Raw genomic sequence first — 13836 nt, 5'->3', positions numbered from 1 at the left:
CCGTCTTTCATGTGGACTGAGACCATGTCATACTTTCTTCCTCCAAAACCATCTCTTGTTTACCTTGAGAGAACACTTCTGCATCAACCCGTTGTAGATTTCCCGTTTGAACACCCGAATATTTTCAAGGAGAAAATTTTAAAACAAAACGGTACGGTGGTGTAACTTGATATAGGTACTTGGTCAACAATCTCAATACCAGCGCGTGCCGAGCAGCGTCACCATGTGGTAGCTGTTCCATAGGGGCCCTCGGTTTCGTCATGACACCATACACTATTAACCAGGCAACTACTACCAATTTACACGCCATGAAGGCGGTGGGGTCATAGACCACAGAATAAGAGGAGTATTGCAAGGGAAAAAAACAACAACATGGGTTCCCTTCACAAGGAATTCAAATCCAACGGTGTATTTATTTTAAAGAGATCCAAGTGTTCTGCTGGGACATCCATAATTAGTCGATACAGTATCCTATATTATCCAATCACGGCTGATCTGCTAGCATCTGAATGGTAACTTCTCTTGTAATCCACCTAACATTGCCCTTGAAAACTTTAAGCACATCTAACGAAACTTAAAGTGGATCAACGCAATAAACATAGTGAAATAAACAAAATGCATATTCCAACAGTCTTATACGGGTACAACGTATGGGCATTTAGGCTCCCATTCACGACACAGCATTCACCTTCCCTACTGGTAGATGATCTCAACAACTATGGACCAACAACAATGGTAAGAATACAATACCAGAGGACAGTGATGAAAAACACTACTACTACAGGTACAGCATCCCAAGGCAACTAATCTACATCTTCTCGTGGCAATGGCTGAGTGAGAGGAATCAAGGGCTCGACTTCTGACACTTCCGAGGGTGGAGGTGCTGGCGGTGCTACAACACCAGTTCTTCTTCTTTCTGGCAGGTGGATAGGGATCCCTTCTAAGATCGAGGCATCCTGCCTTTCAGTAGCCAGCATCCTCCACTTGGCCCTAGTGACAATATAGGCCGCACGCAGTTGATGAACATGTCGGTCTTTAGCCTCCTTCAGAGCTTCCAACATGGCAGTCTCCTAGCTCTCAGCAGCTGCAGCACTGGCATGTGCTTCGGCAAGTTGCACCTGGAGCATCCGGTTGAAGATCTCGACTTCCTCGGCGCGCCGAAGGCACACCCTCAGCTCCAAGGCTTGTTGGTCATACTGCTCATCTAGAGCAAGCAGGTACGTGGTCAAGTGCACCACGGTAGGACTGTCCTCTTGCACATCTCGCCCTTGCAGAGCCTCCATGCGAGCCCTCCATGCACGCCGATTCCTATCCAAAGGTGGAAAGAACCACATGGGGGTATAGACAATGGGCTCCTCATAGATCTGGCAGAGGTACCGCAAGGCTTTGTGGGCCACAACCTGGTAGGTGTCGACGAAGCAAAACCCGGTTGCGGTCAAACTCCATGCTTCAGTGAGGTCGGGGAACTCCTCACTCTTCCCGATGTAGATGGTAACCTCACATCGCTCGGTGCCATGCTTCTCATACTCACGGCCCTCATACTCGGGATGATCTTTGACTCCAAGCTTTTGTAGGGTGGCATGCAGGATTCTAGGAAAACCCTCAATGTTCAGGCAATAGGTACTCACCTAGGCTCCTGCCATCTCTAGCGGTGGTTGCAAGGAAGGCTGAGCAAAAAGAAAGGCGGGCTCAAAGGAAAAGCTAGGCGAGCTAAAGTGCACCGAGTGATGGTATCAATGGCTAAGCCAGGCTCTACTTATAAAGGCGAAGCGTTCAGTGGTCCGTACATGGTCCACCAGTGTTCCTGCGTGGGATCACTATGATGAATCGACCAAATTCCGCGTGTTCGAGGCGAGCGATGTGCGATGCCATTACTGACTAGTACGACTGCAGGGCAAAGATTCGATAAGAGCATAGAAAAGGGGTACGGAGAGACGTGGGTCACGACCGGCGTGAACCACGGGCGAACACGGAGCACGAAGCCATAGTGCAAACCTAACTCTAAAACAGAAATGAGCCAGTCGTGCACAATACAACACGTGAGACACCTAGGGAGGGAGTATCAGCAATATGAGCTCTACAATGCACAAACAGGATATGCATGAATGCACGTCCTATACGTCCTTCCACTATTGCCAACATATAGGACAACCGTTCTTAGATTTTTAGCACATCGTTCTCTCCCTGTAGCTAGTCGGTACTATCGGACTATGCTCGGGTCAGTGTACCTACAGAAACTTGATTAATCCTATCTAAGTCAGCAAAGTGCCATCTATCCTGGATACATAACTATAGTAATAGGGCTACTTATATAACTTCGCATAAAAACGTCCTAACTTTTTGCAAAAATGGGTTGTCAAATTTTAGTTTGGAAAAGGTTTTCGAAGCCTTATTTTCTCATTTGCGCTCTGATATCACCTGTGGCAGAACCATCTAATCCAATGCCTCCTAGGAGTGCTTGCCTTCCATTAGACACTAAGCACCCAAGGGAGAACACTAAATTACTTGGTTCCGTCGAGCACACCCTAGGGGAGAACCCAAAAATCCACATTTTTGCCATCAGGATCACAAATGAGAGAATAAAGCTTACAACATTCTTAACCATTTTTTACATCACTTTAAATACAACATCATAGTATAATAGTTATTGTATAACAGCGGAATGTAATCATCTTATTAGAGTTTATGAACAATTTAAGTAAACAACAGAATATAAGCATGTGAACAGAGTTACAGCGGAATTAAACATCTATTTATGACATGATGGAGCATTGGTAAATAACTAGGACAACATATTATAAAACTTTCTTTTATAAAAAAACATTTAGTAAGAGTTACAAATAAAAACTACGATCGCAGCGTAAGGAAATCCTCGCTGAGCCCACCAGGAGGTATCCACACACAATGGTCAGCTTTAGCATCCACCTGTCACCTGCAACAGGGGGAATAAAACCCTGAGTACTCAATTGTACTCAGCAAGACTTACCCGACAGGAGAAAAGAAAAGACTCCAAGGATATGCAAGGCTATCTGGCTTGTGGGTTTATTGCATTTGTAGGAAGCATTACTAAGCATGCGTCCTTATATTCGATTTTTATTAATAGCTGCATTGGTTCATTAACTAACCATTCTATGTAAGCACCTGTGCTACTTTCAAGCAGGTGGTAAGCAATCAGATTTCCTTTTTTCACCTTCCATCTTTCATCTTCAGTTCTTACTATGGTGCTAGGCATGAAACAAGCCGTACCAGATTGCCTGGCGATTCGCGAATCAATGCCCCCAGCTGGGTACCCTGAAAACACACGCCCCGCTTATACCCAAGGCACAAGCAGGACCAACCCATCACTCTTCTGTCCCGGGTGTCCAGGTCCCCATCCAAATTGGGATTCCAAGCCCCCGCCCCTGAGTCCCGGACTCAGTGCGCTGCAAGGACCTCCTCCACCAAAATAAAACCCTGACAGTCGGTCCAGAAAGAGCCGGTCCGCAACAAGAGAGCGATAAGTCTTCCAAGCATCCATATCCAAGTATGTGCTCGGGATAATAAGTCTGTGACTTGCCTCGATGACTTATACAACGATCGGTCCTTAACCGACCAGATAGGAAAAGCAGTGTAATCAAGCTATGCCCCACGTCCACGACGACACAACCTCTTACACCCACCAATACCCAAACCATATCCCTGTCCGGTCACCATTTTCCTTTCCACTATTTATATTTTCCAAATGATAATAATACAGTAATATATTTTCTATCTCTCGCGAGTGACAGTCAATCACTCGACTTCTACCGGAGTCCTGTAGCATAGCATTCTACACGATCCTGTCATGCTAGTAAGACTCATAGGATAAAGATATATATGCAAGTGGGTTTCATTCAACTCTTTAAAACTTAATGCACAAATATAATTTAAACTGTGGAAAAGTAGGGGTTATGCACCGGGGCTTGCCTGGGTAAGATATATATTAAGAAGTTAGTATCTGCATCTTCAAATCCTACACCATTATCTGGATAGAAAGCCCATTGCATCATCTTCTGGAGAGAATACCATTACACCATCTTCGGATTCACAATCATCCTTCAATTGATCCGTTGATTCATCATCGTACCTATATAATATGCATTGATGCAAATGCGTAGATATAAATAATCAACGACAGCCAAAATGCTTAGAAATCCGATCACGCCTCATAAGCTAACGAGATAGCTCTAACGACGATCGTACTTAGGCTATATATCCATGTTGTCGAATAAGACGTTATTTCTCAATGATTATTTTAGTTATATAAACCCAATGGGTTTCTTTATTTCGTTCTATCGATTTAACAATTATTCGAGATAGAGCATTATTAGCTACCTAGCAAACTGATTATTCTGGAGCTAAAAAAATTACCACGAGTACCTAATATTGCTAAGAGCGTACTGTAAAAATTTCAGATTCAACACTATCACCGATTTATCACAACAATTCCTATAAATTTATATTTTTATCATATTAAGTGTCCCAAATTAATTATATAGCTCCTAAGAATATCATCAAAGACGGAGACACGCGCGCTCTCACGCGCGGTGGCCGGGCGATGGCGGGCACAGGGCGCAATGGTGGTGCGGACACTGGGCAGAGCACGGCAGGCGCGGCCAAGGCACGTGCTGCGGCAGCAGACCAGCACGGGCCGGGGGCGCGACGCGCGCTCGCGAGGGAGGCAGCGCTATCTGCACGAGCAAGGCGTGCACCGCGGAGATGAAAAAGGTTGAATTCAAGACAAGCAAGGACGGAGGCAGGCAAGACAAGACCGCAGACGCAGAAATAGAACGAGAGGAAAACCAGAGGTTCGGCCGAGCACGCGAAGGAGCTGAGAGCGAGCTCGCTAACTGTTAGCGGAGCAGACCGACCGGCAGCGACCACGAGCACGTGGCGCAGTAGGCGAACAAACAAGGAAGGATTGCGCGATGCATCAAATCGAAGCAAGCAGCCAGCGCAGCCAGGCCGATAGGCCCATGCGCGCGAGGTCGCGAGGAAGCAACATCCAGTACGACAGCAGTAACCAACAAGCAGACGAGCGGAGAAAAGAAATATCGAGGAACAGTCAGTCAACTTATACAGTCAGTCGCTACAAAGTATATGTTGCCCTTTCTTCTAATTCTTTGTTTTAGAGTACCGTCGTAACATGTGTGTGTGTGTATATATATATATATATATATATATATATATATATATATATATATATATATATATATATATATATATATATATATATATATATATAACGGTTTACTAATTTAGATAATTTAGAATGTCTAGGCACAGAAAAATTTCAGCAAAGCTCGAATTTAAATTTGATTCAAAAGCTATATATATATATATATATATATATATATATATATGTATATCGTTCTATTTATTAATGTATTTTATTTTATTTATAAACGTTGTTTTTCATGCTTAATCTAATAGAACGAACCGTTCGCTAGAATCGTCGTTCGATATTTCTAAATATCTTTACGCACTGAGTAATTTGACTTAGCGTTGATTTGAATCCACGAAACTAAATCACATAGGATTCGCTTATCGCCTCAAGTACGTTTTAAATTAAAATCCGAGAAAACTTGATTCAAAAATTTTTCTTAGGCCTAAATTGCGGTGCTAAACAAGATCGTAACACCAGAGGTGTTACACCACCGGCACCGTGTTCCCCGTGGACACCGTCACCGATGAGGCCGTGTCGGCGTTGGTAGCGAAGGAGGTCCTGGCCGCCGCGCCGTCGCCGTCGTGCAAGGTGCGGAGCGTGGCGTTCGACCTCGCCGTCACCGGAGACGACGCGCGGCGTGAGTTGGCGAGGGTGGTGGCCGTCGTGGAGGACCGCGACGTGGGCGTTCTCGTCAACAACGCCGGCACGACGTACCCGTGCACCGCCTACTTCCACGAGGTGGAGGCGCCCACGTGGAGGCCGTGGCGCAGGTGAACGTCGAGGCCAGGCGGGCGAGGTAGCCTTAGCTTCGGGATGGGCTCTGCTTTTTGCATGGGTGCATGATCTTTTTCTGAGCCTAACCCAATGTGTCGTATTTAGCTTCCTTGTTGGAGACAGTCCGCCTCCTCTCTTTCTTCTAAATTGCTCTCTCCCCGTCCCCTCGTCCGAACCGCACCCACCGCTCCTCTTCTCTCCTTCCCATCCCGATCTCCATCGCCGCCAGGACGACCTCCGCGCGCTGCTCGGCCGCTCTCCGCCGGCGCCCTTTCCTACTCCTCTCCAGTCGCGCCGGTCCCCCCGCGCCCTTTCCTCTTCGCCGCGGCCGCGCAGCCCGTGGTCCGCCTCCGCCTCGCGCCGTCGTGCCTGCACTCCACCGTCGCGCCTGCACTCCGCCTCGCCTTCGCGCTGGTGTAGGCCGCGGCGACGATGGATCTGGATGGAGAAAGCGATAGTGAGGCAAGGAAGAATGGTACGGGGATCGCCATCCCTACTAGTTCCGGAGACGCTCCGGAAGCGGCTTCCACTGCCGTCCGCTCAAAGAAACGCGATGCACCGCCTGACATGCAAGAGGGAACTGAGAAGAAGAAGAAGAATAAGAATAAGAAGAAGAAGAAGAGGAAGACGAAGAGTCGGAGGACGGCTGCCAAATCATCGCCCCCACCTGCTTCTTTGGAGAAGAACACTGATCCTTCCCTCTCTCCTCAAAGGAATAATGGTAAAGGTTAGGATTTTGTGAAACTTTTCGAATTATTCTCAAATTCGTGTTGTTAAGGTTGGTTACACTGATGAATTTCTCTTTTTGATTTGGAATTGATAGTTTAGTATTTCGTCAACAAGGAAGTGTTAGCTTTCATCAATATGATTCAAATGGTTCTAGTTTCGTTATGATCATGATCATATTAGTGGTTTAGGACTGTCACCAAAACAGTGCTGTTGTCCAGATAGGGTTTAGGACTAGTCACCAAAACTGTGCTGCTGTCCAGATAGGGTTTAGGACTAGTCACCAATTCAGTGCTGCTGTCCAGATAGGGTTTAGGTTTAGTCACCAAAACAGTGCTGCCGTCCAGATAGGTTTAGCCTGGACGGAAATCTATTTGTCTGTTTTTTATCAGTTAAAGACAGAATTCATCCTGGCCACCCAAATAAACTTTCTTGGATTTTTTGTTATAGATATCCGCATTGTATTTGTTTATTGTATATTCGTATTTAATTAATTATATAAATTAAAGGATAGGGTCAGAACAATGAGTAATTTATAAATTTAGTCAAATTTTGAGATATTGTATGAATTGGCTATTTAGAGTTTGAACAAGGTATTCATGATATATACTCCTAATCAAATTTGCTTCACAGGTTTGAAGGATACCGATTCCTCTGACTATAGCTCTCCACTCCGTCGCCCCAAGTCTCTACTCGTGGAAAAAACAACTAGCAATGGGGAAATAGTGTATGAGTACAACTCAGACCAAGAGGTTGTGGATGCCTATCACAAAGATCTTCACAAGTACAACAAGAAATTAGGTTTGTGAGCTTCTTTTTCTCTCCCTATACCTAATCCAACAGTTATTTTTCTTTCGTTCTTTTACATCTACATGTCTATTTAATTGTTTTTTTGTCGAGTTTATATACGGTTCTGATGCATGCTCTTGTAATATTTGTAGCTCGGCAACAACAGCTACCCACACTTAAACAATGTAATTATGGCCGAAATATAACTGATTGGGATAATCTGAAGCAGAAGAATGCAATTCTAGATGTGGCCGAGTCTGTGCTGCGTCTTTCTTCCTCTCATGGTATTACTAATGTCTCTCTTATTTAGTTTGTTAATTAATAGATGCAAATCCATATTTTGTTATATTAGTTGAGTTTTTTTTACTTTGTATTAATTTGCAGATGGCAAAGAGATCAATAGCTGTAATGGTACTATCTTTGAGTGGGATGAAAGCGATAAATCTGCTATTGTTGTCACTTCATCTCAGATTATAGCCTCAAAGGTATCATTAGATGATTGGGAGGATAACAATGTTTACGTTCCCAATGCCAAGGTAAATAAGTTCTTGGATATCTGGTCGATATTCCGTTAGTTCTTGGATTTTTGGTCGATATTCCGTTGTTCTTTATGTTGACATGTCTAATCTTAGGCTAGCGTTGTTTGCTTAATTGCTTACATCTTTTTTTTTCAGGTGACTGCTCACCTGTTAGATGGAACCACTTCTGATCTGACATTATTGTACTTCAGCAAACATTATGAAGTTGCCTTTTTTAAGGTTATGGGAGCTTCAAAGTTACAAGTTGCATCATTGGAACCTGAGCTTGAGTTTGGTAGTGAAGCTTGTGTGTTAGCAAGGGAGAAAGATCTTGGATTGATTTGTAGGCGGACGAAGATACTAGCATTGGATCCGTGTGACCACCAAAGGAATCACTATCTATTCATTGGTGGCTCAATTCCTGAGGTAAGAATGTACTTAATACTTGACTAGCAGTTGCCCGTGCGTTGCTACAAGAGCATCATAATTTTTCGAGCACTCTGACATTTTCTCAAACACATGTTATTAAACCACCCACATGATTTAAAAGAAAAAGAAGTCTAGAAAGTGCTTGTTTTAGATTTATGAGCAAACTCTGAACTATCTGAACATCAGTGCTATGCACGTTTATGCCTCAACATTGTTCATTTGCATTCCACCAATGTTGTGCATCTACAAAAGTCACCTGGCAGCTTGCCTCCTCTATTTGGTGCCTGCAAGGAAGTTACAGAGAAGAAGTTAAGCCATTGAATAAGCTGATGTGTATTGTTTCTAGAAAGCTCTACCTGTGTCATATGTGGTGTTCAAACAAAAATGAAACCTGTCAGTCCATATGCATTATATGTACAGTCCAAATGTAAATGTTCAGTAAGCCTTGCTGTGGCTGTGCTGCTGCTGCAGCTGCAATAGCCAAGGAACAAACTACTGTAGACACCAGCACAAAAGCTTGCAGCTGCAGCCGTTCCGGCTGCAATAAATCACTACCGAATGGGCCGGTAAAATCTATAAAAGGTCTGGTGGGATATGGTTCTATGATTATGTCAGATCATACTAAGGTTATTGTGTACAAAATAAGAAAACTTCAGCATTCAGCAATGCTAAAAGTAAAAAGAACTTGCTCACATTAACAATATCAATATCTTGAACTTGCCCAATGGATTCAACCAAAATCTCCCAACTTCTTGAGTTAATGACATTGAATGGTATTGCTTTCTCATAAAAAAAAATTCAGCCACATGATCATCTACTATTCGTTTTGCTTCCTTGGTCTTTGTGGAGTACTTAAGAGCCTGCGACATCTTAGATTTATGTCTTTCTGCAACTACTTCTGGATTCTTGCAAAGCAAAGAACTCACTGACTTGGAATGCTTCTCTGTTTGAGGTTTTGGTGGAGCAGAAACCACAAAGTTAGTGATTGATCCTTCAGCTATCTTTTTCGCTTGCTTTGACTTTGTCCCAGAACTTGGAACTTGCTTTGCAGCCTGTTCATTTGTCCCATCACTTGGTTCATTTTCACCAGCAGCAGAAGCACCACCTCCACCTTGAACTGTTACACCATCCCCATGTTCACCTTCTGTTCCTGCCTCCACCACAGTGTCCATAGGTAACTGAGTCTTTGACTAAGACCAAGTAAGCATACATTCTCATGCCTAACTATTGCAGGGGCTCTAGGATATTTCTCTGCATCAGTATATACCCCCAGTAAGGTGTTGCTTGAATCTTTTAATGCCTGAAGGGACAATCTTTTTGCAAAAAATACATTGGCCCTATGTCTGGCTAAAACCCATAGTTTAATCCAAGATCTGATGATATTGCCTTCCTCTTAGTATATTCAGCCATGGCAGCAAGATCTAGCGGCAATTCAGCTATGGCTTAGCTATTAGAGATTAGATATGCTTTAGTTGGAGCAGCCGACAATGCTGAGGCCGAATTACCCCCTAGCCCCTCCTGAGACAACTTCATCTACAGGTAAATAGACTTCAATAGTTGCTCGGCGTTGAGCATCCTCTCAACAGCCGCGCAAATTCACCACAAATTATAGTCGTAACACAACAATAGAGTAGTAGACACAGACACCAACTTTCAGAGTAAGAGTGGTGGCTCATCTTGCAGCTTGAGGTGTCCGTCCCCAGGCGTCGTGGAGGGAGATGCCACTGCAGGATTGCAGAGGCCCTGAGAGGGCGGAGCTGCAGGGGTCCCGGCAGGGGAGGCACAGGAGGAGTTGTGGGCAGAGGTGTAGGGTGCGGAGGAGCTGCTTGCGGAACTGTAGGCATGGGCGGAGCTGCTGGTGGGGGTGGAGGCGTGGGTGGAGGTGTGGGCGCTGACGAGGGAGACCCAGAGAGAGGTGGCCAGGCACAGACCAGAGGAAGGAGCCGCGGGCAGAGGTGGAGGCGTAGACCCGGAAGTGGAGGGACGCGGGCGGAGGCGTCGGCACTGGCGAAGGAGAGCATAGCAGAGAGGTGGCTGAGCAGGAATCTGAAAGAAGTGTGCGCTCGGTGGAAATTCTTCACTGCATCATATCCACTCCTCTTCACTCCATACATATTACTGAGGCAGCCTGTTCGTTTGAACTTATCAGTCCGGCTTATCAGTCATGGTACAGTGTTTTTTTCTCACAACAAAATAGCACCAGCCGACTTATCAGCCGCAGAAACAAGGGGGGATTGGGTTGATCCCCACCTCTCACCCAATGCACACTCATTTGTTCCAGCTAACCAATGTTTGGACCAGGTTATTACAAACATTTGTGCGTGTCAATTCTAACTGCAAATATTGAAACAACAATTTTCGAGAATCTAGGATGGTACAAAAACTGTACAAAAAAATTCAAAAATAATGAGACATGGTAGGTCATCCAATCCATAATTGCAAGACAGGCCCTGTAGAATTGAAAATAAGTACAGTGCATGAACTTGCTGCCAACTCAAAGACATGTAATAAATCTTGCATCAGCCTTGGTACTACTAAATCTTCTACTAGCAGTTTTTATTTCTTTGTTTAAAAAAATGGTGACAAACATTAAGTACATTTAGCGATTCATGGTTCTCTTTTTTTCCTGTTTTTGAGACTTTGAATCAGAAACTGAAGTTATGGCGGGAGACTTTGGAGTCCAAAGGTTTTAGACTCAGTAGAACTAAAACTGAGTATATGAGATGTGACTTCAGTGCATATGTCATCATCATTAAGACGAGCATATGTCATCAACTTCAGTGCATATGTCATCATCATTAAGACTTCAGTGCAATCCTGCCTGTTCATTCTCAGAGTCCATTTTTTGTTTCTTTTATTGATTCTTGTTCTTCAACTTCAGTGCATATGTCATCATCATTAAGACGAGCAAGCACAATGGCCATCTCCTCCATATCTTCTGTGTGATCAAAAGAACCATCACTTTTCTCCTCCTCCCAAGACTCTCACCTGCTTCCTTTTCTTTTGTTGACCTGACACATTATGCTCTTGAACACTTCCCTTTACAGGCCTGGGATTGGTTTTGGTCGTTGTTTTGGGAATCATATATTGATCTCTTATATTATGACTCCAATTTGGAGAAATTATTTGATCCTCTTTCTTATTAAAACTCTCCGGATTTTGCTGTCCTAATAAGTCAAAATTCTTGGATTGATCATCTGAATGTTGAGAATCCGAGTCCCTTGATCCTGTGTTCCGTCCACTTAATACATTACAGAACCTCTATGGTAAACTAGAACTGTGACCTCACAACTCCTCAAAAATCTTCTTCTTCCTTCCATCTAGGACTCTCAGGTCCACAATATACGACAACCGGCCATTTTCGTCATGTTCCGCTGGTGTAGGGCACTCTACTGATGAATGTCCAATTATTCCACAGGAGTAACAATATATTGGTATTTTTTTCATATTATATCTCATACCCCTTTGCTTGCCTTTTTTGCTGAAAAGATTGATACACCCCTCCGTAGGGGTTTAGTTATATCAATTTTAACTTTCACTAAGCTCCCATGCCCGACCTTGAGCATCAACATCTAGCTTCTCCATGATGCCAATTTTTTTAGCTAACTCCTCCCCCCCAATGTTTATTCATTAAGCCAAAGGGAAGATTCTTTATTCTCACCCAAACTGACGTGTGATTAAAAACAATGTCTGTTGGTCTCAAGTTAGCATCAAAGTCTTGAATTACGACAACTCGTTTGCCTACATTCCAAGACGACCCATCCAAAACCCGGTCTTTATCTTGTTTCGACCCAAATTCTGCAATAAAAAGATTATTCCATATTGAGCTTGCATTTAGACCCTTAAGATTTCCCCATGCAGGTCGCAATGCCGCCATGATTGTTTGGATATGTTTGAGAGAGAACCTTACCAATAATCGCGCACTTGGATGTGGCGAGTAAATCCTCAATATCATCAGCCACTTTGAGGGCATCACTTTCTTCCACTGTGAGTTTCAGCCGGCCAATCATCTCAGCCATCTTGTCATCTAGCAAAGCGTGACCACTACCCTCACCAGCATGCTGCTTCAGCTTGTCCATCGACAGCATCAGATTTTCCTTCTCCATTGAACACAGAGTTCCTCCTAGTCCCTGATCTTTTAGGATTCTAGCACCCTCCTGCTCCCGACACACGCAAGCCAAGGGAGGGCAGTGAATCCCCGAGCCACAGCTGCCGGCAAACGGGAGCACCGAATCCTGCAGGATTCAGATTCGATTTGAGGAGGAGCAAGCTGAGTACCTCGCGTCGAAGATCACGAAGCACCCAGTGGACTCCCGAGCCTGAATCTCACTCCGCAGGAGGTGGAGGAAAAAATCGCCCTCTCTTTACTGTTCCCTCGAACAGACGAGAAGGCGCCACTAGAACGCAATCAAAGCTAGCTACAGAATAGGAGTAAGGGGCATCGCATCTCTCTACTGTTCACTAGAACTGTCGAGAAGGCTGAACTTGCATCGTTTCCCGCAATGCGACGCTTCGCCTGGAAGTAAGGAACCGGTGGCGTTCAAAAGGCCGGAACTGACAAGGGCGGAAGACAAGGCCATCTTTAGTTCCACTTCGTTTTACCAAATTTTTCAAGATTTTTCGTCACATCAAATCTTTAACGTATGTCTGAAGCATTAAATATAAATAAAAAATAAAACTAATTACACAGTTTAGACAAAATCCACAAGACGAATCTTTTAAGTCTAATTAGACTATGATTGAACACTAATTGTCAAATAACAACGAAAATGCTACCGTGCTCATTTTGCAAAAAATTTTGCATCAAAACTGGGCCCAACCCTAGTTATTCAGACCGGACCGGACCGGCGGTTGGACCGTTAAAAGACCGAACCAGAGCTTAGACCGGTCCGGTTCACTTAAAAGACTGTCTGTGCAATCGAACCGCTAAAAACCGGTTAAACCGGCCGTTTTTTTACGGAACCGGCGAACCGGGCGGTTCCATGCGAACCGGCCGAGTCGATGCTGGTAGTCAGCGTGTGTCACTGCGCCTGCTCCTGATTGGTCCCCGGGTGACGGGCGCATGCGCCTGCGCCTGCCACAGTGCCACTGTTGGACCAGTGAACCGACAGCTTCGCCGGTTCGATCTCCGGTCCGGTCCTAATAACTTGGGGCCCAACACGAAGTATGCCGGGTCTAATTGGCGTCCCTGGCAGCTAGAAACCTTACTGCGGATACTATAGAAGGGGAAGAAGCTGAAGAGAAGCGTCGTGAAGAATCGAAACGCGTCCTTAGTAGCTGGAACCTTACTGCAGATACTATAGAAGGAAGAAACTGAAGAGAAGCGTCGTGAAGAATCAAAACACTCAATCCGTCCGGTGGCAATGGCGGCGAGCCACAGCATGCCCGTTTATATCTGTTCGCATCTGGGAGGGG

At 44.6% G+C, this 13836-nt stretch overlaps 1 protein-coding gene across 4 annotated transcripts; it reads left to right on the top strand.

Annotated features, from left to right (window-relative positions):
- The first annotated feature begins 6358 nt into the window (after positions 1–6358).
- LOC136478250 (uncharacterized) lies at positions 6359–12473 on the top strand. Of its 4 annotated transcripts, none has more exons than XM_066476613.1 (6): positions 6359–6686; positions 7319–7486; positions 7627–7758; positions 7859–8010; positions 8149–8418; positions 12283–12473. In XM_066476613.1, exons 1-6 carry the CDS (start codon positions 6392–6394, stop codon positions 12298–12300), a joined length of 1035 nt encoding a protein of 344 aa, XP_066332710.1. In that variant the 5' UTR covers positions 6359–6391; the 3' UTR covers positions 12301–12473. The 4 variants fall into 4 exon arrangements, with proteins under 4 accessions (XP_066332710.1, XP_066332708.1, XP_066332709.1 ...); XM_066476611.1 differs by lacking the exon at positions 12283–12473 and adding an exon at positions 11303–11338; XM_066476612.1 differs by lacking the exon at positions 12283–12473 and having other exon boundaries at positions 6359–6680; positions 8149–8579.
- The last annotated feature ends 1363 nt before the right edge of the window (positions 12474–13836 follow it).

This window comes from Miscanthus floridulus, chromosome 8 (genome assembly GCF_019320115.1).
Source record: "Miscanthus floridulus cultivar M001 chromosome 8, ASM1932011v1, whole genome shotgun sequence".
Classification (NCBI taxonomy): domain Eukaryota; kingdom Viridiplantae; phylum Streptophyta; class Magnoliopsida; order Poales; family Poaceae; genus Miscanthus; species Miscanthus floridulus.
The sequence above is the reverse complement of the archived record's forward strand: the minus strand, read 5'-3'. Positions and strand labels throughout refer to the sequence as shown.

What these genes read in the sequence shown, in the direction of transcription:
- LOC136478250 (XM_066476610.1), top strand. Translation starts at nt 6,392, where the DNA reads ATGGATCTGGATGGAGAAAGCGATAGTGAGGCAAGGAAGAATGGTACG. An exon ending in TCAAAGGAATAATGGTAAAG is followed by an intron (nt 6,687 to 7,318) that starts GTTAGGATTTTG and finishes TTTGCTTCACAG; the next exon opens with GTTTGAAGGATACCGATTCC. An exon ending in GCGTCTTTCTTCCTCTCATG is followed by an intron (nt 7,759 to 7,858) that starts GTATTACTAATG and finishes ATTAATTTGCAG; the next exon opens with ATGGCAAAGAGATCAATAGC.